Source organism: Gadus chalcogrammus, chromosome 15 (assembly GCF_026213295.1).
Source record: "Gadus chalcogrammus isolate NIFS_2021 chromosome 15, NIFS_Gcha_1.0, whole genome shotgun sequence".
Taxonomy (NCBI): Eukaryota; Metazoa; Chordata; class Actinopteri; order Gadiformes; family Gadidae; genus Gadus; species Gadus chalcogrammus.
In genome coordinates, this window is record NC_079426.1 from 14,531,574 (window position 1) to 14,557,824 (window position 26,251).

The window sequence follows — 26,251 nt, forward strand, 5'->3', positions numbered from 1 at the left end:
GGCAGCTAAAGCCTCCAAACCTAATTTACCTTAATTTGACTCATATTCCACAGAATACTATTACTCATGTTACTCTTAGCAAAGTTCCCATTTGCCAGACCATTACAAGCGCCCTGCTTGTGATTACATTCTGGAAGCTTCTGGACTCCCCTGTCCAGAATCTACCACTAGAGGCGAAAGCTGACATTTATGGACCGATTTCTGTTTCGTTTTTTGATTTGAGCTCAGCAAGATGCCACAGCTTAAACCGGCCATGTGACAAGGCTGCCTGTGGAACTTAATACTGGTTTAAAATGCATGCTTATATCTGGCAGCCTTGATGCCCAAAGCCTCTTTCCAACAAGCAACCCTTTAATGTACGACCTTCCTCCATGCCAAAAACGACCCCATGCCAACAAACCAGGCCAGGCCTGGGCAGGCCAGGCTAGGTGGTGAAGCCAAGACAGGCCAGGGCCATTCAGGCATGGAAACAATGAGAGCTGATCCGGACCCAATCTTGGGGCGCTTCTGACAGGCTTAGCGTCGGGCTTTGATTGAGCACAATAGATTCACAGCGGGTGGAAGGAAAACCGCGGAGCAGGAAACCTGTTTGTGAAATCGACCTACTTCATCACGCCCTCGTTCAGCCGAGTGCGAGTTTAAACAACACATCCCTCAGCCATAAACACTTTCGGCAGGGGGTCCGTTCGGTGCGGGAAGAATCTCTTTGAAACACTCACTACGCTAACGCTAAAATTAGCACCGTAATGATGTTGAATATCAGGCTTTTCAGGTGGAAGTGGATCAAATGTATGCCAGATAGGTTCTTATTTTTCTATTGAATTAAATACGACAATTATATTGCAGATTATACTGCTTAATTGAAATTGCATGCCTTACATTAACAGTAATAAAGGAGTGAAATTGTTTATGGAACCTAGTGAGTTACTTTTCCGCCCACTGTTTTCACCAAGGTTTAAGGCAGATGCCGAAGACATCGACAATGTTTGGCTGTGAGTCTATCGAGGATCACTTGTTGAATTCCCAACTGTTGAAAGAAACCAGCAAGCTATACGAAACGCATTCACCCCAGTGGCGTTGACAACCTGTTCATTACCACACCCTCCATTTAATTGAAATGACAACAAACCTAATGAGAATGAATATGTCACTGCCCTCATCACCTGCACATTACCAGCAAGTGGTTATTCAGCAAGTCACAGAGATGGACCAAACAGCTGTTGGCTGCAACTGCATACAACTAAATAATAAAGTGAATCATGAAAATCGTCATCAATCATGTCTCCCATCTGCAGAATGTATGGCACACATCAGAACACAACACACGCGACCCGTCCCTGCTGTTCCGACCGAGCCATCTCCAACTCGGCTGTGGCTATAATCCCGTTGTATATTGTGTACATCTTTCACACTGAGACCTCTGCGCCTGAGCCTTACCGCATCGGAGCTGTTGCTCTCTGAGGTGGCGGAGCTGCAGGCCGTGCAGGTGGGTAGGGTACCTGCACACGGTGTCGTTCCCCAGCCTCACTGCGTTGGCCCTGGCCCACAGGAGCAGCCACTCCAGCTGGCAGTCACAGTACAGCGTCTCGGAGGCCAGGTGGCTGCAGGGAGGAACGCCAGATTAACAATCCCAATCCCCAACGCGTGCGTGGCCTGGTAATTAATCGAGACACATCTCCCCCTTCCCTTCCCCCTGTTTGACTCTCCCTTTACTTTTACTTTGTTAATGGGGGGCATCTGAGGCGACTTAGGTTTTTGTGTTTGGAAGCATTGTCCTGAATTGGTGTGCATTTTTTAGTGTGTGTGTGTGTGTGTGTGTGTGTGTGTGTGTGTGTGTGTGTGTGTGTGTGTGTGTGTGTGTGTGTGTGTGTGTGTGTGTGTGTGTGTGTGTATGTGTGTGTGTGTGTGTGTGTGTGTGTGTGTGTGTGTGTGCGTATGCGTGCGCGTGCAGCTGACTTATAGCTGTGTTATAAATTGTGGTTGGTCGTTGTGCATAAATAGGTTTGTGTGAAGAGTCGTTTATTTAAGCACCTGTCCTGAGGACATTAGTCACCTGAATCACACTTGTAGATTATAATGGGAGTCATTTATCAAAATGTATTTATTCTGGCTTAATTCATCTATTCTACACTCTTCTTATCATTCATTCTCATTAACCTCAGGCTGTGATGCTGTGCACTGTGTTTTTTTTTTGTGTGGACTGTGTTTCTGTGTGTGTGTGTGTGTGTGTGTGTGTGTGTGTGTGCGCGCGCGCGCGTGCGTGCGTGTGTGTGTGTGTGTGTGTGTGTGTGTGTGTGTGTGTGTGTGTGTGTGTGTGTGTGTGTGTGTGTGTGTGTGTGTGTGTGTGTGTGTGTGTGTGTTTATACATATATAGGGATAAAGGGATGTCTGCAGGGATGCATACATGATGCAATGTTCTTTATTATTTCTTTGATGAACAAATCCAATCTGATCTCCGGTGGAAGCCAGGTATTGAGTGTGTTTGCCTTACAGCACTTTGAGAGCAGCCAGGTGAGAGAACAGCCCCACGGTCAGCGTGGAAAAAATATTTCCAGATAGATTCCTGTTTTGAGACAACACACACATGAATACATGCATACGAAAGAAAGCTCAAAATCGAAGAAACCGTGGCAGGAAAAATGAAAAGCACGTTTCATCCCTGGGTCTTGTCCCGGCAGTGTTATCTAAAGTAAACATCATATTTTGTTTTGCTAAGCAGCGTGCAAACGGAGCATACAGCTACAGCACGCTATGTGTTTTCAATTCATGGCTCACTCACAGTTTGGAGAGGGCTCCCAGGTCTAGGAACATCTCGGCGGAGAGGCAGCCGATCCTGTTGTTGGAGAGGTCCCTATAAGGACATGAGGAAAAGGGGGCAAACTTTAACCTCACTCTCCTGGAGACAAATGCACTACAGGCCTCGCATCACTGCTCAAAACTTGCTAGTTAAAGGGCTGTGGAATAACTGAGAACGCGGTGCGAGTATGCGTTGTGTAAAGTGTGCGCACACAGGGACACGCGCGTGCATGCTGGTGTTAATTGTGTTTGTCCTGCAGGCTTACATGCATTTACATTGAATGTTTTGTTTTATTTATAATTAGAGTGGAAGAGGGCTCCTCGGCATGAGAGAGAGAGCTGGAGGGCGAGAGACATGCCCCTGGAACAACCCGCACAGAGCACTTCACCAGCTGTGCTAGTGGTACTGCTACACGTGGGTCACGTTTGTTTACCCACCCCTAACGCCCAGGATATCAACTGTGGCCTTTCATGACCTTTTAACCTATGCAAACGCACACACACACACACACACACACACACACACACACACACACACACACACACACACACACACACACACACACACACACACACACACACACACACACACACACACACACACACACACACACACACACAGAACCACACACATACACACATGCAGATGCTCCCACACGTGCAGATGCTCGCACACACGTAGATTCACACACACACGCAGATGCATACACACACACACACACACACACACACACACACACACACACACACACACACACACGCACACCCACACTCAGATGCTGCAGCATGCAGGCGAGAGGCTGCAGAGCGCTGTGGCATTCTGAGGCTGCGCTGTGTAATCACAGCCACGCCACAGCAGCTGGGGGGAAATAAGCAGAGCACTCGAGTAATCATCAGTTTGGGAGCACTTAAATTAGCACTTTGCTGCTCCCAGAGAGCCCTGGCACCGGTGCTCACACACACACACACACACACACACACACACACACACACACACACACACACACACACATAAACACACACACACAACCAGCCCCACGCACACAAGTTTGAGCAAACACACAAACACACTCCGAAAAATTCATACACACACACACACACACACACACACACACACACACACACACACACACACACACACACACACACACACACACACACACACACACACACACACACACACACACACACACACACACACACACACACACACACCAATGCTAACTCACTGGCTGCACCCCGGCCAGCCCTTAAACCCACTAACCAAACCTATCAGGGGTGCAATCATGTCCCTGCGTGCTGCAGCCTATATCCAGAGAGCCTGAATACGTGTGCTGGTGCGGAAAATTACCAACGTATAAGGTCAACCTTAAAATAACGCTTGCTTTCTACTCCAGCCAAAATACATTAAGGGGTCTATGAAGTGATCGATCTTATTTGGGCCCTACCGCTCGTAGCATTTTATTCTCCTGGCGTTACAGCGGAGCAAAACTAGTTTTGGCTCCGAGGTTGAAGTCTCTTAACTTGTACTCCACCATCTGGACAATGTGATTAGAGACCACTGAAACCCTCCCTCTGACCCACGTTACAGCGGAAAAGGGAACACGTGGAAGTGCAGTGGCAGAGTCCTGGTTCCTCGTCTCCCTCCTAATCCAGTACCAGTGTTGAACAACGTCGGCTGGCGGAGCGGGCCTCAGCTACTCCCCTTGTCGCCCTGAGTAGGCTGTCACAGTCGTTTCAGAGTACTTACAGTTTCTTCAAAGCCACTAGACCTCGGAAAGCCCCCGGCTCCACTGTGCTTATCAAATTATTCCTCAAGTCCCTGGAGGAGAAGGAGGAGGAGGAGGAAGAGGAGGAGAGAGAGGGAGACATGGAGAGAGAGCAGCGTTAGTAATGCAACATCACCGACAACCCCCTCTATGTAACTATCTATCTATCTTTTAAAGTGTCGCCCCTCTTTGCTCAGAGTGAGGCGGCGGTCCGACGCCCCCCCGCCCGGAGAGAGGGGGGGGGTCAGCCGGGGGCTCGCTCTCTCCGACCGCGAGGGTGGGATGGGGGTGAGACGGGCCACGGGCGCCGAGCGGTCGAGGTCAAAACAACGTGACGCAAACCAAAGGGTGCGTGGGCCATGTGCACACGCACACGCAGTCCAACGCTGCCTGGGGCCCGAGGAAACACGGCCATTAACGACAAGTCTCCTCCAGGACAATGCACATGGACGTCTGCATCCCTCGCATGACAAGTCCATCAAAAGAGGATGTTCAGTGAGGGGTCTGTTGTGAAGTGGGTCGGATTAGACGGATCAGATCCCATGTGAAATGTGCGGTTAACAATGTTCGCGACAGTTGAGATCTGTGTCACAGAATCCGACCTGAAATATTGCCTAAAACTTGCCGCACCGGGCAGTGTACTTATAGCAGATATGGGCATCATCTACGTTTTCATATCAATGCAATCACAATAAGCTGGAGTAGCAATTCACCGACGATAAGATCTGTTATTTCATTGGTGGAGGGGGGACCACCTGTCAGCTGCTCAGCCAGGGGCTCGGCCCATCAAGCGAGTGGGGACACTTCCTCAGATTGTGTGCCTGGTTTCCTCTTTTAACTCGTGGCTTGTAGGGAGTGTGATAAGAATCAGAGGAGGCTTTTCGTTTCCTCTCTGTGGAAACGTGAGGAACACAATAACAGAACGCCCGACAAGCTCCCCAATAGGTTTAGCAGTCAGATTCAGGACACATTACAGAGAGAAATGAGGGCCGGGGGGACATTGTAAAACATGGTCAGAATGAGTAATGAGGAAAATACAGTAGCGAACAATTTATTCTTTGGAGAGTAACTAAGAGGCTGAACTCTTGACGCTAATTCATCGGTTTGCCAAAGCAAAACAAGCTTAAACAAGACAAACATCAAGAGACACAAACGCGATAGGCCTCGGAGAAAACAACAATGAAAAGACTCCCCGGTAGGGGTGGCAAAACTAGTGTGTCAACATGGCTGCGATTGTAGTCGGAGGCCATCGTGCTCGACGGCTGCTGACTGTAACTAAGGATCATTCTGGGGGAAATTAGCATCACTTACACAGGGAAGAAGATGAGCCATTATTTTTATAAGGCAGATGAATTACTCCTGTGTGGCGCCTAATGATCTGTGTCTCTATAAATTGTCAGGCCCACGGTTGAGGCACACTTTGTCTGCACCATTAGGCCTCCTTAAAGCACGGCTCCTCAAACTACCTCTTTCAAATACTTTTAATATGCAATCTTTAAAGGAACTTAAGTAAATCGGTTGTCACCAGGTTGTGATTTAGTGCGCATACAATATATAAAATAAGGTTTATATACTCTTGGCTCATAATGGGAAAAATAACGTATGAAAAAAAGATATAAAAAGGTGAATCAGTGGCACAGATCTATTTTAAACTCTTGCGCTTGAGGTCGTTAAAACATCTGCAGTGTTTGCGGCAAATCTGTCAATCATAAAATAAGGTTACTGCTTTATAAAAATTACATTTTATGATTGAATTATTTTACACAAACCCGAACTGAGGCAAATAGTACACACACGAAAATGTAACTTAAACTAAAGTTGCTGGTAATTGTTTTTTGTAATACCTTTGATTAGTACTCGAAATTAACTGCCACTAAACCTTGAACCAAACTCAATCCTCCCAGTCCTAACACAACTTGGCTCTAAATTGTCCTCATGATAATGATCCCTCATCATGCATTCGTCAGGCACATCACACTGGATTCCTGTGCCACGCGTGTAGCGTGTATTATCAGTTCCTCCATACGTTCATTCACACTGACAAAAAAAAATACCCAATTAATTGAGCCGGAGAAGCTGGCTTATTCTGTGACGCCATGACCTCCTTATCCAGACAGGTCTTCTCCCCCCCCCCCCCCCCCTGCCAAGGCATCTCCTATCTCTGCCCCCGGTCCACATGGTTCTTTGGTTATCCACACAATGTTGGGGCAGCGAGGTCGTCTGTGGGGCTGACGGCCTTACGGTCCATCCCTTCATCCCAAGCTGCTTCGTGACCCACAGCTCGGCTCTACATACAGCCAGTACTTCAGCAACGTGAAGAGTGAGCCTTGCTCCCCCTCTCTCTTGCTCTCTGCTTTCTTGCGTGGGGAGTGTGTGTGTGTGTGTATGTGTATGTCTATGTCTATGTGTATATATATATATATATATATATATATATATATATATATATATATATATATATATATATATATATATATATATGTGTGTGTGTATGTGTGTGTGTGTGTGTGTGTGGTGTGTGTGTGTGTGTGAGAGATTGTGTGCGTGTGTGCGAGATTGTGTGTGGGGTGTGTGAGATTGTGCGTGCGTGTGTGTGGGAGGCGGGCAGCAGGGGTCAACTCGCCGTGATTTCAGAGATAAGGAAACATGCTACTGTTGAAGATTTATGAACGGGTCGTGTGTCTAACCCCGGCAGTTTTTTTGCATCAAAACAGCAAAACAGCTGAACTCAACCCTCCAGCGGCGTTTGAGGAAAGGGGGTGAAAATATAATAGAAATCGCCCCGTCGACACTTTTTTCTCACTTTCAGTTTGGACTTCAATTTATCACTAGCCACTTTATAAAATGCAATAAAGTATCATATCAGAAACACTGGAACCCCAGTATGTGTTGTCTACACCAGAAGGCATTGGCGTCTTCATGACACCACAGGAAGTTCAGGACACCCCCTCCAAGAAATCAGTCTGTGTCCCTTTATCCTGCTCTACTGCAGGTTCACCCAGCTAGATACAGGCGCTAGCTACAAGCCTTCCTGTGAACGCCATATAGCTTTGCACTATAGTTGCCGTCCACGGTTTTATTCACGATTGGCACATCTTGTTTGCCTCCTTGCCCCCCTCTCCTTGAAGCAGCTGCGACCTCTTTCACCTTACTGAACCCCCTCCCAGAAGTCAGGGTACACACACGTTCAGAGCCGAGAGTCTGCCGTGACTCGGGAACATCTTCAGTGAGAACGAGTGTTTAGTCTAAGGGGCCCTGATGGGTCGGAGTTAGGCAGTTGGACAAATTGAGCCAGTGTTGGAAATCATTAAATAAAGTGTGGCCGTGTGCGTCCCAGCTGGCTGTGCGTTATGAATCTGAAACGCTTGGATAGTGGCTCAAGCTAATGCTTCTGGTGTTTTCTCGGGGCCTGGCTGGCCTTTATTGTTCGATGATTGGCAGGAGAGGAGGAAGGCAGGATGGAAGCTCTCTAGAATAAATAAGTCTTCCTGTTTCCTGAGAGCACGGCTGTTTCTGCCTCTGGTCAAGAGGTCTCCCGCACACACACACACACACACAGACGCGCACACACACACACACACACACACACACACACACACACACACACACACACACACACACACACACGCACACACACACACACACACACACACACACACACACACACGCACACACACACACACACGCGCGCTCACACACACAGAGCTGATAGCCACCTTTGGTAGAGAGAACAAAATGATGGTTGCATAAACAGAGAAAGCAAGCAGCTGGAGCAGCTCGTATGAGACAAAATGTTTAAACATCCAACGCTCTATCCTCCATTGGACTGAAGTGTTTGAAGAATGAGAGTGAGGCCGTGGTCTAAACTAGATGGTCCAAACACAGCGTTTAAAATGCTACTGAAAATCATGCCTCCCCTCAATTAATTTCAACCGCACTGTTGTGTATATGAGAGAGAGCTCCACTTCCTGAAGCCACTGGATATCAGCACCGCTCACCGCACCGCACTAATGGCTAGATTTATCTTCAGGCTCTGTTCTATTATACCACACACACACACACACACACACACACACACACACACACACACACACACACACACACACACACACACACACACACACACACACACACACACACACACACACACACACACACACACACACACCATCCCCACCCCCCCCTAGCAATCAGTGAAAATAACTTTGTTTTATTCAATCATACATTGGATTTGATTATATAAAATCCCATTATATTGAAGACCCTTAATATATCTAACAACTGTCAAAAGACCGTCTCATGAGGGCATGCAACACACGAACCAATGACAATGCAGCAAGCATGCACACAACGGCGAATCAGATAACGAATTAGGGTTTTGGCCAATCGTGCAAACGGACTCGTGCAAAGGATTTTCGAGTGACTACGTGTGCACAGGAGATAATGGGTTGCTGTGTTGGTCAATGCCTCTTAGCATGTGGTCCTACTATGATTGCTCACAAACCGTTGAAGCAGTGAATTAGAATAGCCCTTGTTATGTGGATCGCTGCCGGCCTGCTCACACACACGACCCTATAGAGCAAATATTGAGGTCGAAGCAATGAGGACACATACAGACCCCACCCCCCCCCCCCCCCCCCCCCCCCCACATGTCTCCCCCGTCTCCCAATTATCATGTTGAGCGGAGAAAGAAAGCCATGGAGAGTGAGAAAGAGTGAGGGAGAACAAGACATAAAGATATGGAGAGGAGTGAGGGAGAAGAGAAAATGGAGAGAGGGAAGACGGTAGAGGGCCATAGACGGAGAAGGGGGAGAGAGAGAGGGAGATGAAGCAGAAAGGGACAGTGACTAATGAGTGCCCCTCCAGCTGCCTGCGGTGGCAGGTTAGGGACTCCCGAATATAGTTGCCCCTCTTCCCAACCCCACCCACTGAGCTCCCTCACGGTGCGAACCCTTTCCTCCTGCACGCCTCTGTGCACCGCACTGTCAAGTCCGCCGGCCCTGCACCACCGCTACCACCGCCGGCTGCCTCCTCCACCACCACCACCACCACCACCACCACCAGACTGAAAATCTACAACGAGTAAATAATTAAAATCCCACTCTGCGAGGCCACGTCGTCTCACAGCAGATCTAATGACGCCACCCCCCCCCCACGAAGAAAGCCCTCCCCGGGAAGCCCTTGTGTGTGTGTGTCTGTGTGTGTGTGTGTGTGTGTGTGTGTGTGTGTGTGTGTGTGTGTGTGTGTGTGTGTGTGTGTGTGTGTGTGTGTGTGTGTGTGTGTGTGTGTGTGTGTGTGTGGTGGTGTGTCATTGGGAGGTGTTCACAGGGCTCCACTGAGATATGGAGAGAGCAAACAGTCATCACGATGCTGGAGATGAGGCGCCGGCTGGATTGTAAATAAAACTGCAGAACTTGTTGAAAAGCCTCCCGGGGGCGCCAGGAGGAGGGAGCGGGAGAGAGGAGGCAGGGGGGGGGGGGGGGGGGGGGGGAGAGGGGGGGGGGGGAGAGAGAGAGAGAGAGAGAGAGAGAGAGAGAGAGAGACCGGACTGGGAGAGTGTGAGGACGTAGGGTGGGGGAGAAAGACAGAGACAGAAAGAGGAAGAGAAAGAGAAGAGGAAAGAGAGAATGTGGTATGAGAGAGAGAGAGAATGTGGGAGAGAGAAAGAGAGCAAGTATGTGGGAAGAGAAAGCGATCAAATGTGGGGAGAGAGAGCTTGAGACACAGACAGAGAGAAACAGAAAGAGACACAGGGAGAGAGTGAGGATGTAGGCTGGGGGGAGAGAGCGAGAGAGAGAGAGACAGAGAGAAAGAGCATGCGGGCCGGGGAGGAATAGCATGTGGATGGGGAGTTAAGGGGAGATGGGGGGGGGGGGGGGGTTAGACAGCGTATGTCAATTAAACAGTAGGAGTGTGTACACGTCGTGACGGGGGCTTGTGTGGCTGCCTGCCGTTGTGTCAGGAAGCATCCCCCCTCCCGTGTGTGTGAGTGTGTGTGCGTGGTTTCTTCGGCTCCCTACAGAAGTGCTACATGCATACATACTTGGGGGATACATACTTCACGACGACGACAACGTATGAATCATTTATCATTTAGCCCGCCACCGCAGCGATCGCACAGCTTACTCGCACGACGCTAAATGGGCGAGTCAGCTAGCTTTCTAATCCCTGCATCGATATGGGGGGGGGGGGGGGGGGGGGTGGGGTCGGGGAAAGGGGGTGCTAATTTAATTTTGAACCGTCTAGATCCAGACATGTGTCTCCTGTTAAAGGATGTAGCGGTACAACTTTCACTGCTCCAACCCACAAAACACAGTCTCGCTGCTCACTGTGTGCCTGTTTGGACTGCTCACTGAAAGCAGAGAAGAACATGGAGTTAAACCCGTACCGTTGCTCATGTTGTGCACAAGGCTGGCTTTGCCTGTTCTCCTACCAATCGTGGCACTCCTCAAGGCCCGTCATGTTGACTGTGTGAATATAGTTGTGTGCAGGAAAAAATCTCCCCACACCAATACACTTCCCCATACCCAGAGATCTGCCGTTCAACTACTCGGTTCGCTTAAGCCAGTCATAATCAGTTTATTTGTGTACATGTAAGCCCCCTCATTGTTCCTCGGCCAGCCCTACTTCAAAAGAGAGGGGGCCAGGGGTGTTTCTGATTTGCATATCATAACATACGCTTACCAAAGAAGGGTAAGAGTGCCAGATGCTTGCCAGACATTTTCTGTCCCAAATTTTTGGTTTTTCAAATATGTCTGGAGTGCGTGGGGGGGTTGAAGAGAGTGATTGAATCCTAACGCCACAACTCAACACCAGCGCCAAACATTTCACAACAGGGGATATTATGAAAAGTCTTGACCGGCGAAGTGGTTCTGTTGGATCGGGATTGTGAAGAATGATAAAGACGCGGAGTTGTTGTGTGAATACAAATCATTGTAAGCATGCTTTAAAGCAAAGCAACAAGTTACTGCTGAAAAATTAGACAGAACACTGAATGTTGCGGACTGAAAGGAGATATCTGAGGTTGACTGAAGCTTGTCCAAAGTCATTGATAGCAACTTGACTTGAAGATGAGTGTGTTGAATTGTTGACATCTAGTGGAACGGACATGGACAGAAATGGACTATAATGTTCTAAATGTAGTTCTAATTGGTTTATAATCCCATGAAAATAAGAATCATGTGATTTCATTACCCTTAGATTGTACCCCCTTAACTCTACGTAGGGAGTGGGTCCTCTCCATGTTAGCCTTACCATGTTGCAGCACCATATTTTACAGTAGCCCTTTCAATTTGTGATTACTATTATAGTATGGTTGTTCTGTAGTAGCGTTATAATGAACAATTTTTCTATAAGAAATGGCACACCATAGTGTCAATCACAAGTGTCCTCGATGACGGACGGGTGGGGTTTCCAAACTTTTTTTTTTTGTTTAAATCAAAGTTCATTTGAATGATCCGAATATCGGTTCATAAAATCATGTGAACAATCTTATTTAAACTGTATGTTAAAGTATTATAATCTTAAGGAAATTTTAGTGCCCTTAGGGACAGGAGAGTGAAGAGAAGAGACAGAAAAGCAGTTTGGAGCGAGGGAAAGAACATACTTGCTAATGCTTTCATGGTGAGCACTAGCAGGTTGAGCCACAGAGACGGCCAGAGATCTATCTTTTAATGTATGCCTTTTCCTGTGGATTCTTGAAGCTTGTCGTTAGTCCCAGGGTGGCCACCATTTGGGAACAACACTATACTGTGTTGACTGCTGTATTGTGTACTGTGTGTATTGTTAAATAAAAACAACATTTATTTTACTGCTTTGGGGTCAATTGTGCACCAAGTTAGATTGTTCCTTTGTACAATTTACAGCATCTCTGGGCACCACTTTCATATATACGAGCAATATGCGTAGCTGTAATTGTAAGTTGTTGTAACTATCCCTAATGAATTGATATGAATCCAATAGAATTTAATTTATTCAGGGAAATCAGTGGCCGAAAGCCGAAAGGATGCAATCATTCTGGAAGTAAGTTACTGGCCCCTTACACAATACAGGCCAGTACTATGGACCTAGCTTCTCCTAGGTCGATGGCAATGGAGGGCTGAGGCGTTGTATTTAGTTGGTTTCAAATTGCAACCTCACCGCTAGATCCCACATCATTCTACAAACTGCAGCTTACAGCCAGCGAGGACCAAATTAAGATCAAATTCCTTTTCTTTCATGACATGTATATAACAATGACTTAAAATGCATTCTTATGTGTTCTGAAATTGAGCCACCCCAAATAAATCGATTAGCTCCTGAAATGACTCCATTATACAGTGGAATACCCTCTGCTTCTCAGTAACCCCTGGTGACCACTGAGCATTCTGGTGTGAACATTATACTAATCATGATGTTAGGGCCAGAACACTTACCTCATATAAAGTGTGCTAACATTCCTCTTGTTTACATCTCAACATTCACATTACACATTCCAGTGCCTTATTTTCACGATTGCATACGGGATAGTAAACAAACACAACATTGACTATTGTTACCCTCACCTTGAAGCAAATTGATCGTTGGGCAAAAGCCTCAGACAAGGTCCAGACAGCTGGCTTTCTACAGCGAAGCAGAAGGACCTTGAAACTGTGACGATTCGAATCTCGATGGGAAGACATGGGAGTTGAATTTAAGGTCTCCTGCGTAATCATACCTTGCGGAGGTTCTGTTCCGATTGTGAACAAGGCGATAACCAATGATAAGCTGGAAGCTGTAATGGAAGATAATTTATAATATATAACAGTAGGCCCTCTCCGACTTTCGTTTATCATTTTGAGTTTTATTATACCTCTCCTGGAACCGTACCTTATCGTGGTGGAGAGGTTGCGTCTGTCCTGTGAACCTGAGAGCTGTGTTGTCTGGAGCCTTGTGCTCCTGGTAGGGTCTCTCATGGCAGCGTGGTCTCAGGTGAGGCGGCCCAGACTAAGAATGGTTCAAAAAACCCAATGAATAACGGGAAAAAGAGGAGATGTGACCCGGCCCGGAGGAGAAGCCCGGTGGCCCCCGTCTGGAGTCCGGCCCAGGACGGATGGGCTCGATGGCTAGCGCCGGGTGGCCGGGTTTGCCCGGAGCCCGGTCGGGCACAGCCCGAACAAACTACGTGGCACCCCCCTCTCTTCATCCCATGGGCCCACCACCTGTGGGAAGACCCGTTGGGGTCGGGTGCGCAGCCACATGGGTGGCAGCGAAGGTCAGGGGTCTCGACGGACCAGACCCGGGCGGCAGAAGCTGGCTCTGGGGACGTGGAACGTCACCTCGCTGTGGGGAAAGGAACCGGAGCTTGTGAGGGAGGTGGAGCGCTATCAGTTAGATCTGGTGGGGCTTACCTCCACGCACAGTCTCAGCTCTGGTACCGTACTCCTGGATAAGGGTTGGACTCTATTCTTCTCCGGAGTTGCAGAGGGCGTGAGGCGCCGGGCAGGTGTGGGGATACTCATAAATCCCCGGTAGACGAGAGGGTCGCCTCCTGCGCCTAAGGGTTGTAGGGGGGAAAACTCTGACTGTTGTTTGTGTGTATGCACCAAACAGCAGCTCAGAGTACTCGGCCTTCTTGGAGACCCTGAATGGAGTCCTGTATGGGGCTCCAGTAGGGGACTCCGTAGTTCTGCTGGGAGACTTCAACGCCCACGTGGGCAACGATGGAGACACCTGGAGAGGCGTGGTGGGGAGGAACGGCCTCCCTGATCTAAACCCGAGCGGTCGTTTGTTATTGGATTTCTGTGCTAGTCATGGATTATCCATAACAAACACCATGTTCGAACATAAGGGTGCTCATAAGTGTACCTGGTACCAGAGTACCCTAGGCCGAAGATCGATGATCGATTTCGTGATCGTGATCGTGTCATCTGATCTGAGGCCGCATGTTTTGGACACTCGGGTAAAGAGAGGGGCGGAACTGTCAACCGACCACCATCTGGTTGTGAGTTGGATCAGGGAATGGGGGAAATTTCCGGATAGACCTGGTAAGCCCAAACGAGTAGTGCGGGTGAACTGGGAACATCTGGAGGAGGCCCCCGTCCTAGGTATCTTCAACTCACACCTCCGGCGGAGCTTTTCTGGCATTCCTGTGGAGGTTGGGGGCATTGAGCCGGAGTGGGCGGGGTTCAAAGCCTCCATTCCTGAAGCTGCGGCGGCTAGCTGTGGCCTCAGGGTCTTAGGCTCCTCAAGGGGCGGTAACCCTCGGACACCGTGGTGGACACCGGTGGTCAGGGAAGCCGTCCGACTGAAGAAGGAGGCCTTCCGGGATAGATATCCTGGAGGACTCCTGACTCGGTTGCAGGGTACCGACAGGCTCGAAGGGCTGCAGCGGCTGCCGTGTCGGAGGCTAAGCAGCGGGTGTGGGAGAAGTTCGGAGAGGCCATGGAGAATGACTTTCGGTCGGCACCAAAGTGTTTCTGGAAGACTATCCGGCACCTCAGGAGGGGGAAACGGGGAACCATCCAAGCTGTGTACAGTAAGGATGGGACTCTGTTGACCTCAACTGAGGAGGTCGTCGGACGTTGGAAGGAACACTTTGAGGAACTCCTGAATCCGAATAACACGCCCTTTATGTTGGAGGCAGAGCTCGAGGTTGATGGTGTTTCGTCGTCAATTTCCCTGGTGGAGGTCACTGAGGTAGTCAAACATCTCCGCAGTGGCAAAGCCCCAGGGATTGATGAGATCCAGCCAGAAATGCTAAAGGCTCTGGGTGTTGAGGGGCTGTCATGGTTGACACGCCTATTCAACATCGCGTGGGAGTCGGGTACAGTGCCAAAGGAGTGGCAAACCGGGGTGGTGGTTCCCTGTTCAAAAAGGGGGACCAGAGAGTGTGTGCCAATTACCGGGGTATCACACTTCTCAGCCTCCCTGGTAAAGTCTACTCCAAGGTGCTGGAAAGGAGGGTTCGGCCGATCGTCGAACCTCAGATTGAAGAGGAACAATGCGGTTTTCGCCCCGGACGTGGAACTACGGACCAGCTCTTCACTCTCGCAAGGATCCTGGAGGGGGCCTGGGAGTATGCCCATCCGGTCTACATGTGTTTTGTGGATCTGGAGAAGGCGTATGACCGGGTCCCCCGGGAGAAACTGTGGGAGGTGCTGCGGGAGTATGGGGTAAGGGGGTCTATCCTCAGGGCCATCCAATCTTTGTACTCCCAAAGCGAGAGCTGTGTTCGTGTTCTCGGCAGCCAGTCAGTTTCGTTCTCAGTGGGTGCTGGTCTCCGCCAGGGATGCGCCTTGTCACCAATCCTGTTTGTGATATACATGGACAGGATATCGAGGCGTAGTCGTGGTGGGGAGGGGTTGCAGTTCGGTGGTCTGAGGATCTCGTCACTGCTTTTTGCAGATGATGTGGTCCTCATTGGATCATCGGCCTGTGACCTTCAGCACTCACTGGATCGGCTGGCGGCCGAGTGTGAAGCGGCTGGGATGAGGATCAGCACCGCTAAATCTGAGGCCATGACTCTTAGCAGGAAACCGGTGGATTGCTTACTCCGGGTAGGAAATGAGTCCTTAGCCCAAGTGAAGGAGTTCAAGTACCTCGGGGTCTCGCGAGTGAGGGTACTATGGAGCGTGAGATTGGCCGGAGAATCGGAGCAGCGGGGGCGGTATTGCGTTCGCTTTACCGCACCGTTGTAACGAAAAGAGAGCTGAGCCGCAAGGCAAAGCTCTCGATCTACCGGTCGATCTTCGTTCCTATCCTCACCTATGGTCATGAGGGCTGGGTGATGACCGAAAGGACGAGATCGCGGGTACAAGCGGCCGAGATGAGTTTTCTCAGAAGGGTGGCTGGCGTCTCCCTTAGGGATAGGGTGAGAAGCTCAGCCATCCGTGAGGAACTCGGATTAGAGCCGCTGCTCCTTTACTTAGAAAGGAGTCAGCTGAGGTGGTTCGGGGTATCTGGTAAGGATGCCCACTGGGCGCCTTCCTTGGGAGGTGTTTCAGGCACGTCCAGTGGGGAGGAGACCTCGGGGAAGACCCAGGACTAGGTGGAGAGATTATATCTCAACACTGGCCTGGGAACGCCTCGGGATCCCCCCGTCAGAGCTGGTCAATGTGGCCCGGGAAAGGGAAGTCTGGGGCCCCCTGCTTGAGCTGCTACCCCGCGACCCGACCCCGGATAAGCGGATGAGGATGAGGATGAGGAGGAGGAGTTTATATATTTATAAAAAATGTATAATGTAGCAAAATCCATTACTACACACCACATAGGTGACTGACACACTCCACCTAGGTGACTCTTCTGGGCTCCTCCAAACATAAAGGACACAGGGTGGTGTCGTTGAATCTGGTTTATTGTTCCACATAATGAACACTGCGATGGTACAGTGCGTGTGGAGAAGGCTGGTTTAACCGGTGTGCAGCCTCACCCAACTCCAGAGTCCAATCAGACTCCGCCAGGCGAGGCTGCTTAAACCAGCCGTCATCCCTCCCACAAATATGTTTTCACTGTTTAACTACATCCAAATAGGTCGTTCAGGGAATGCATCAGTCAGCATTGGTCTTGCATGATTCTACATAATTGGCCTGAATGACAATCGTCGATGATAGTCATCTGTTGTTTGCAACAACCCTATTGAGTTAAGTATCACACGTTAACAAAGTGTATTTCCACACTTTTCCGATGAACACTTATCTGGCAAAACTAGACCAGATGTGGAAACAGAAGGGGAACAGCAGTATGAGCCGTGCAGGTTCCAGAGGACCGGAGCAGTACCGTATCTGGTGCACATGGGCCTTTACTTCCTGATTGGTGCGTGATGCTTATCTCTTTGTTGATTGGACAGCTGGTCAAGTTCACAGCCGGGAGCCAGGATGGCGTCCAGCAAGATTTAGTTGATTTTAATCAACCACACGTCAACCACACGTCTTTGACTTTCGTCAGTGAACAAACCTGTGTGCCATTTATTAGGTTAGTGTACGTCTGATATGGTGAAATCGTGCCTATTTCCCTGGGTATAAGAAGTCAGGGCTTGGGAGTAGTCAGGCTAAATTTGAACCTAAGCCCCCACTCCCACCAATTGTTTGGGCTGCTGCATACTTATTTTGGCCCTGATGGTGAATTGAATCCAAATATGTGCACGTGATAAAGTGCCCGTACGCATGATTAAGCTCATGGCATCAAGACCCCACTCCAGCCAGGTAGCCAAAGTTGGCAACCCAGCATCCAGATTTATTCCTCTATCGACTAATCGTTTGGGGCGACATTTTTAATCAGTCAAACGCTTCTATGGCCACATTATCGATGCTGGGTTTAGAAAGCTGAGAGACACTGGTGTGCATGGTGTGTATATATATTAACATGTGGACATTGTAGTATGTTGTATTCTGTGTCGACCAAGGACGTTCTAAAATGTAATTCACTGCAATAATCAAGCAAGTCAAATAACCTTCAACCCACTTTTTATTGGTAATGCTTAAATGTACAGTTCAAGCGTGGGTATCCTGACTATTTACATCCGTGATCATTTCCGTACATCTATCTCATTATATGCATCATTGTAAAGCCATAGCATCAGTTGGTTACCACTAACGTAATCAGCAATAGCACATCTTGAGTCATTCATACTCAGTGCTCCCACGTTAAATGCCAAGTGCTGTATTAGTTCTGTATTTATATCATGAGATTGTGCCGGGTCAGGCCATTATCATTTGAGATATTCTTTGAGAGGTATTATCTATTGCGGGACAAATGTGTATGACATTGTTGACTTAATAGAAAGATAATATAATAATATTATTGAGTCATATCTTATATGCATGTATGTTGTGGTTCATTCATATGCAGGGTTTCCCGCAGCACTTTACAGGTAAGGCCTAAGCAACACAGGCCTGCCGCCTTAACTACGACCTAAAAAATAAAATGATAATAATAATAATAATTTTCTGCGGGAAACCCTGATATCTGTATGATTTTGGTTGGGCTTATGGGTCAGGCTAGGCAATGGAGAGCCTCTTTTATCCTGTTTTATTTCAGTGTATAAGGGGAACTGGATAGGAGAAGGCTAGAGTATAGTGTTGTGGGTGTCTGTGCCCATGGTTACATAATAGTAACAACCTTTATGTTTTTATGTTAATCTTTGTATAATTTTACGGTAATCTGCTGAAGCATTTTAAATAAACCCTTAGACTGCAACTTCAACGCCCACTCAACCTCAATTCGACCGTCTACGGTGCCCTACGACACCTATATTTATAGTAAATTAGGCGGTAGCCTAATAACATTGGTAGCCTCTATTTTTGGTCAAATTGAATGCAGATGCTGACATGAACGAAGTGCACAGTGTCGTCATATTGTGCAGCGTTAATTTGTGGCTGTCCTTCAGCGGAGACGCTACACTTCACCTATAGACAGCTTTGAAATCCAATTTATTGTTTACAAAGCATTTAACCCCACAAAAACTCGAATCAATTTGGCACAATTAAGCTGCATTTAAACAAATTACATTATTTCATTTGACGAGTCTTGCCTGACGAATCAGGTATCCCTATGCTAAATCTCAGTCCAGGACACCCCTTATCAGTATACTAATAGGGAGATACAAACTCATTTATTTGTAGGGGCTTTTATATCAAATGTTTTATCTCCAGATTGTATTGGTATATTGTTAGAGTGTGGTCAGACCCTTCCTGTGTAAAAGGGCCAGATTATATGACTCTGTTGCTCATTTGGCCTTGTCTTGGTTTGAGGCAGTTTCTGTTTCACCCTGGGCTGTTCTTGCTGTTCTTGCTCATATGTGCGTTCCCTGGGGTCCCTGGCTGCTTGCTGTACATTTGTATGGGTAGCCACGGAGGGGTTCTGCCTCCAGCCCTATTCAAGACCTCCTTATAGGAGGATGAGAGGTCCACACCAAGCCTCCTTGCTCGTATTGTTGATTTTCAACGAATATTCTCTTCCTTTTTCCTGGTATAATAATGGCACTGGGCCCAATGAATGATCGCAAGTTCCCAAGACCAGCATCCTGTGATAGCTGCAGCTGTAATTGAAATGTACAACTGAAATAATACAATCATGGAGAAGTGATAAAAGGCTGTTGACCCTACACCAAGGCTTAAAATGGATGTCATTCTGCATTGTTCAGATGCAGGATGAATATCAATCAATAGTTTATGGAAGTGGGTAAAGCAAAACATCATTATAATGATAATCAAATAGGATTCCAACGTTGTATTTGTGATCAAAATAATATTAATCATCATGCATGACCTTCCGGATACCGTCTGGGAACGAAGAATATGTAAATTCTTGCCAACAATTCTCCACCGGCATACATAAACAAATGAATGGGCTCTCTTATGGGAAGCCATGATCAATTAGTAAACCAAGATTCAGCGTCCGGCCCTGGGAAACAGGGGCAGCCTTTGTTACTATGCCCTGCTCCCATATGACCTGTTGTGGCTGACAGTAACATGGCTTGGCTCCATCTGGGGGAGGCGGGACCAGTGATTGATGGAGCAATCCACCAATAACAGGTGAATTATTGTCTTTTTTGTCAGTGACAATAAAACATCCGCGCTCAAACTTAACCTTTTACTGACCCAGCTGCTGTTTAAAAACAGAATCTCACCCATGGGGAGACGTGCAGCCGGCAGGTAAACCAAACCACACGCGCCAGGCCGCATCCCGCCGCCCCCACTGGCTGCTCCGCGCGACCACAGCTGCGGCGCGGCCGGCCGAGAGGCCCAGACGTCGGGCCTGTCAGTCAGCAGCAGCCACCCGGAAAACACATCCAAATCGAGTGGGGGACGGGGGTACGAGGGGAACAGCTGGCTAAAGAAGACGCCTACGAGCACTGCGCCGCCCCCCGACAATCTCCACCCGAACCCCTCCACGCCCATCACTCCCTCCCCTCCGCCGACAGCCCAGCCCCGCGGCGCTCAGAACACCGCGGGCCTCGCAGGAGCTCCAGCTGGCCATCCGGACAGGTTGTGCTAGCTTGGGAGCCAGGGTGGGAGGGAGGCAGGGGTCACACAGCATCAGATTGCTTGCAAGAGGTCAAAGGTCAGCTTGAAGAACGGAGGACTGACACTGACCTTCACTAGAATCTCTCCAGTGGTGCGTCCGTGGGATGAAGGTAAATATAGCCCTCACTCTCGCTTGACCCGGCTAGAAAATATGACGCAAACACACAGGCTAAACCCCTGGCTCTGGGGCTCTAGCAGGATGGATTTTGGCGACCACTGACCCGAATAATAATAAAAAAAAAACACTGCTGCAGGGGAAGCTTGAGTGTGTTTGTGTTGTGTTTCTTTGTTTACATCATACTTTGTGCCACTAGTGAGCTTTGGCAAACACACATGTATATGTGTGTGTGTGTGTGTGTGCATGAAAAATCAGCCACATATCAAGTGGAGGGGGGGGGGGGGGGGGGGGAAGAGAAAGAGAGAAAGAGAGAGAGAGACAGGAGAATCTAGTCAGTTCTTCTCATTTATGCGCTCCAACGATCCATTTCCCTTGTGACATCGCTCCTCAAATCTCCCTGACATCCTCATCATGTCGATTGGCTGTCACCCACTTTCACCCCTCGTCATCAGGTAGAATGAAGAGGGTCCACTGGATTAGACAGAAGAAAATGCTAATCAATAGTTGACCCGCGGGGGGCGGTGCCTGGCCAGGATTGACCGGCTGAGCTGTCATAATAGACCTCATCATCGCCATTCCACATGCACTCGCGCCACGGGGACATGTCATCTGCCTGCCACCGGCGCATGCGCCTGCCAAGCCCGCTCAACCTAATTCCCCCTCCACACTTCAGAATGCCTCGTCGCCATGCTGTCTGTATAGCTTTTAAGACGTCTGTAAGTGCAAATGGATTCCGTTTTCCCGTTGCTTGCGGTAGTAAGGGGGGTGAATACGCGAGTAAGCTCGTAGGCATTAACTCCATTCATTCAGAGTCTGTTCCGTTTAGAAACTTGAGACATGACCGAATGGGAATGAGGAGGATATCTGTAATTACAATAATCCCATTGTATTGAACTGTATTGAATGGATACAAAGTTTGTAGCTTCCCCAAGAACTAACTTTAAGGCCCAAACTTTGCGAGCTTGATATTGAGACACTTGGCATTTGATGATTAATTAACCGTCAAAAGTATGAGATAAACCTGCATTCAACCTATTACCGGGCCCTCTTGAAGAAGGGTCTCCTTTGTTCATCCATGTTACTGAGGCTATTGAAGCCCACGAGGACGGCTACATACTAAGGAGAGAGGAGACGCCATTGGACGCCATTACTCACAGCTTCTCCAGGGCAGCCAGTCCGTAGAAGGAGCCGTTCCTCAGGAGGGAGATCTGTTGTTGCTCAGGATCCTGTCAAAGAGACAAAGAGAGGAAGAAGAGGTAAGAGGTGAACTCTGAGGAAAAGACAGCCTCTGTGTGTTTTGCAGCTGTGTGTCTGGGAGTATGGATGTCTAACTCAAACGTCCAATAAATAATACACTGTCAATACGGCTCTTATGGGACTCAGATTTATCAGGGTTTAAATCAGGGTCATGAATCTCTGGTACGAGCTATGTTTCCTTCTTATTTATGGCACTTTGTGCCGTAGATGGCTTACAAACCATTGTTTCTTTGCCCCAGCCCCTTTATCCATATAAACCCGTCTCACTGTGTCAGATATTGTCCTGGTTGAAACCCTAATGGGATGCCTAATTAGCACAACTCGTTCATCTGTCGCTGGCTGCATAACAGCAAGCAGCAGATCAATGAGACTCATTCTATCTTTGAGTGGCCCTGCTAGCATTAATGATATGCCATGCAGCAGTCCTCGCCCCGCTGCAATCAGCCTGTTGACATTTGCTACTGTTGCACGATCAAGAGGGGGAGAACCAAAGAAAGAAAACTGGACTCCCCGCTGAGTGTGCCGCCGACAGGCAACAGAGTCACACTGGCTCAATACTCCCACACTGAGATGTGAGCATGCAACACAGTGGGCCTAAGTTTTCTTTTAACATAACAGCCAAAAATAGTTGTACTTCAGGCAACCACACATTCATAATGCTAAACTTGTGAAGACCCTTGTTTACTTCCATATCAATAAAACAAAAGTACAACTAATACTCAGTGTACTTATACAGAAAACTTCAGCCTGAATTCATCCAGTTCAGTAGAACATAATTAGAGATGAGAGAGTACATGCGAGCACATCATGCTAATCCAGCTAACTAATAATGTCTGCCGTAACATCCAATGACAAGCAGCCTCATAATGGATTTCACATGTACATCTCTGCACCAAAACCAAACACAAATGGACCATTGTTTTCAATCTCAATTAAAACATATCCAGTTATGGTTACAATAGTTTGCCTATTGTTGGAAGATATTGTGCCTTCATTGACGAACATTGTTATTCTAGTACTGATTAAATAAAGGATAATAGGCTGCATAATACATCAATAACACAGGCGCATTCACTTATATAACAGCACAGAGCAAGCCGCTGATTTTTGTACCATGCTTTTTTCATTAATAAATGAATTAATACATGAATAATATGCACACACTAAGTGTCAAAGAACAAAGAATGACACCCACAACACACACCAAAAACTCACAAGAATATGCACTTACAAACTCAAACGTACACGGCCCATGAGACACACACACACACACACACACACACACACACACGCACACGCACACACACACACACACACACCACACACACACACACACAGTAGGTGAAGGCTGTAGGTCAAACCCACGCGCCTCCCGGCTGCGTGGTCCTGTTTTAATAAGGCGTTGCCGCTGCCTCTCGGTGAAGCGGCCGCGCGTCAAGGTAGAGACGGGTAATTGGGACGTATCGTCAGCGCCAGGCAGAAGCCGCTCGTTATCTCCGCTACAAAACAAAGGCCAGAACACGTGATCCCACATTTTAACCGGGGAACAAATGACCCTCGCTTTCACCAATGCGTTGTGCTCCAGGGGCGTCAGGGGGACGCGGGCGTCTGATTGGATGTCTAGGATATGATTGCCCCTCTGAGCATGCAGGAGTTTTGGTCACCGTGACCAGACGTCTGGGGATGACCTTGGTCGTCATCGCACATAAATATGGAAACAGATCGAAATAGAAATGGACACAGTCCAATGGGTGACACGACCTCTGCTTATACTTTTGTTATTTCTGCAAACAACTTTTGTCTCTTGACTTGTCGTAAATCTGTCTGCGTGCACATTCCCCCGACCTGGGAACTTTAACCTTCCCTCTGCAGACTGAAGCAGTGTGCTGGGAAGAGGAGGCGCAGTGCAGACAGGAAGTAGCCACTCAGGACACAGCCTGCCAGAGACAGACCTAGTGATGTTGGACACGGAACCCCCGCACCCCCCTCCCGCTCTGAAGACCACACATTTAGAGAACATATTCCTGAAATCCTCAATGTAACAACACACGACCACATCCATTGATTGTCTTTTCCATGTCTGACATGCACAGTGTTGGCGCCTTAAGAGTTTTCGCAATGGGCTATCCTGTTACTTTGCTACGCAGAATCCTATCCTTGTGATTAATTGGCTGTGATTAAAAATATCTTGCAAATTTAGGAATGGGTGGAAAAACCTTGTTTTTGCTTTAGACATTTATATCCAATCGAGGCCCGTCCCTTTGCATCCCCTCCTCATGATGCTTTGTGAGGCCCGGATCATTATATCAGATGGTCTGCAGGTATCAGGATGCTGCATATGGGCATGGTGAAGGCCTACAGCCAGACAGCTAACAAAGATATTAAGCCAGCAAGGCCGACCACTGGCCTGAATTATGAATATGAATATAAATATGTATATATATACATAATATATGAATCTGAAAAATGAATATGCTTTTTTCAGCAGCGCTGCAACATTGAGATCAAGTGGAGCCAGGACCCCACTCCCTAAAAAGAAGCCGGGAGCAAAAGCAGAGCTTTGAGTGCGCCGGTGGAGAGATCAGGAGTTGTGTGCCAGGTGACCCATGTCCTGCTCACCCCACCCCACCCCCTGGGCCATTCTTCCACCACGTGCCAAGGCTGAAATGTGTGTACGACGTGTCACACTTCTGGAGATGTGTAGGTGTGGAGTTGTGTGTGGGTAGTGTGTATGTGTATGAGTGTACAAATAAAGGGGATTTTTATGCCCCACACACACACACACACACACACACACACACACACACACACACACACACACACACACACACACACACACACACACACACACACACACACACACACACACACACACACACACACACCCCCTTAGGCCTCTGCCAAATGTCCAGGAACTTTATAATGTCGCAGGCAAAACAGAATACCAGGCTATGAAAACAGCCCAGGAGGAAATTACGGGAGCATCTTCAAGCTCCCCTTTGACATTACCAATTATGGATTCCAATGCATAACCTGTGGCTAGATTGCTTCCAATAGATGGAGGAGGGCTCTGTCTTCACAGCCCCAACAAATGATCCATGTCAGAGAAAATACACCATGAGAGGCCAACTACCTATATATATATAGCCCGGGATCAGTCTATTAATGCTTGCAGTGGCATGCATAATTAAAACCCATCAAGCTAATGTGAAGTCTTTTGGCTAGACAAACCAGGATGAAATATGGCCCGCCGTCTGGCCCGCCGCAACGCGATAAAACAAACAGCTGGACCCACATAACTGCATCAAGTCTGCGTTAAGTCTTTCTGACCGGTAACCACTCTGCCCCCCCGGCCTCCTCTTCCACCGCCCCTCCAGAACGGGAGCGCTAGCGCGGCTTGCTTCTCTTCACACCGCAACCCGCCTTCCTAACAGAAAGAAAAGTGCCCCCCCCCCCCCCCCGCCATACTGAAACCCCATGGAGAAAGCCCCTTGCTATGTTATTATTCTAACAGGATCTGGGTTACAAATAGCTTTTCGATGGATGCCATCCAAGACACCAATCACACACGCGGAGCACAGTGAAGAGCACAATGTCAACTATTGCAAACATTTCGGGACCTGGGCTTTCCAGACACTTCTTCCCACAGACACGGGCCTCACAGGCTTTATTTGTCCTCCTGGAGATTGAGTTACTAGGACACGGCTAAGCAAAATAACATATTTCATGTCTAAACATTGGCTGAGGACAGGAAACAGACAACACGCACAGGGGAGGGAGGGGGTACTAAAAGAGATTCCCCCAGTGGATTGGACAGTGGACGGGATGTAAAAACAGAATTACATTATCATCACATTACATGTGATGATGTTCTCTGTGGACATCAGAGCGTTTTGCCTCTATCTGTGAAGATGGTCCTTGATTCCATGTGTTCAAATGCTCTGGAGATGAGGGTGAAGTCCACTTAAATGCCTTGTCTGTAAAAAATATATATGGGACTTCAAGTATACAAGTGCCAGAGAGACTAAGGAAGAGGGAGAAGTGCAGACACAAACGTGGGACACACACACACACACACACACACACACACACACACACACACACACACACACACACACACACACACCACACACACACCACACACACACACACACACACACACACACACCATTGTTTAACAGTGACAGAGAGAAAAACCGAGAAAGAGACAGAGGAAGAGAGAGAGAGAGAGAGAGAGAGAGAGAGAGAGAGAGAGAGAGAGAGAGAGAGAGAGAGAGAGAGAGAGAGAGAGAGAGAGAGAGAGAGAGAGAGAGAGAGAGAGAGAGAGA

General features: G+C 48.2%; 1 protein-coding gene across 1 annotated transcript in view; it reads right to left on the minus strand.

The window, feature by feature from the left end:
* The window catches only part of LOC130404203 (adhesion G protein-coupled receptor A3-like), a 233,700-nt gene that overhangs the window by 104,433 nt on the left and 103,016 nt on the right, over positions 1-26,251 (minus strand). Inside the window, 4 exon segments of the mRNA XM_056608847.1 lie at positions 1,438-1,601; positions 2,492-2,563; positions 2,780-2,851; positions 4,547-4,618. Of these exon segments, the coding sequence (XP_056464822.1) occupies positions 1,438-1,601; positions 2,492-2,563; positions 2,780-2,851; positions 4,547-4,618 (380 nt within the window).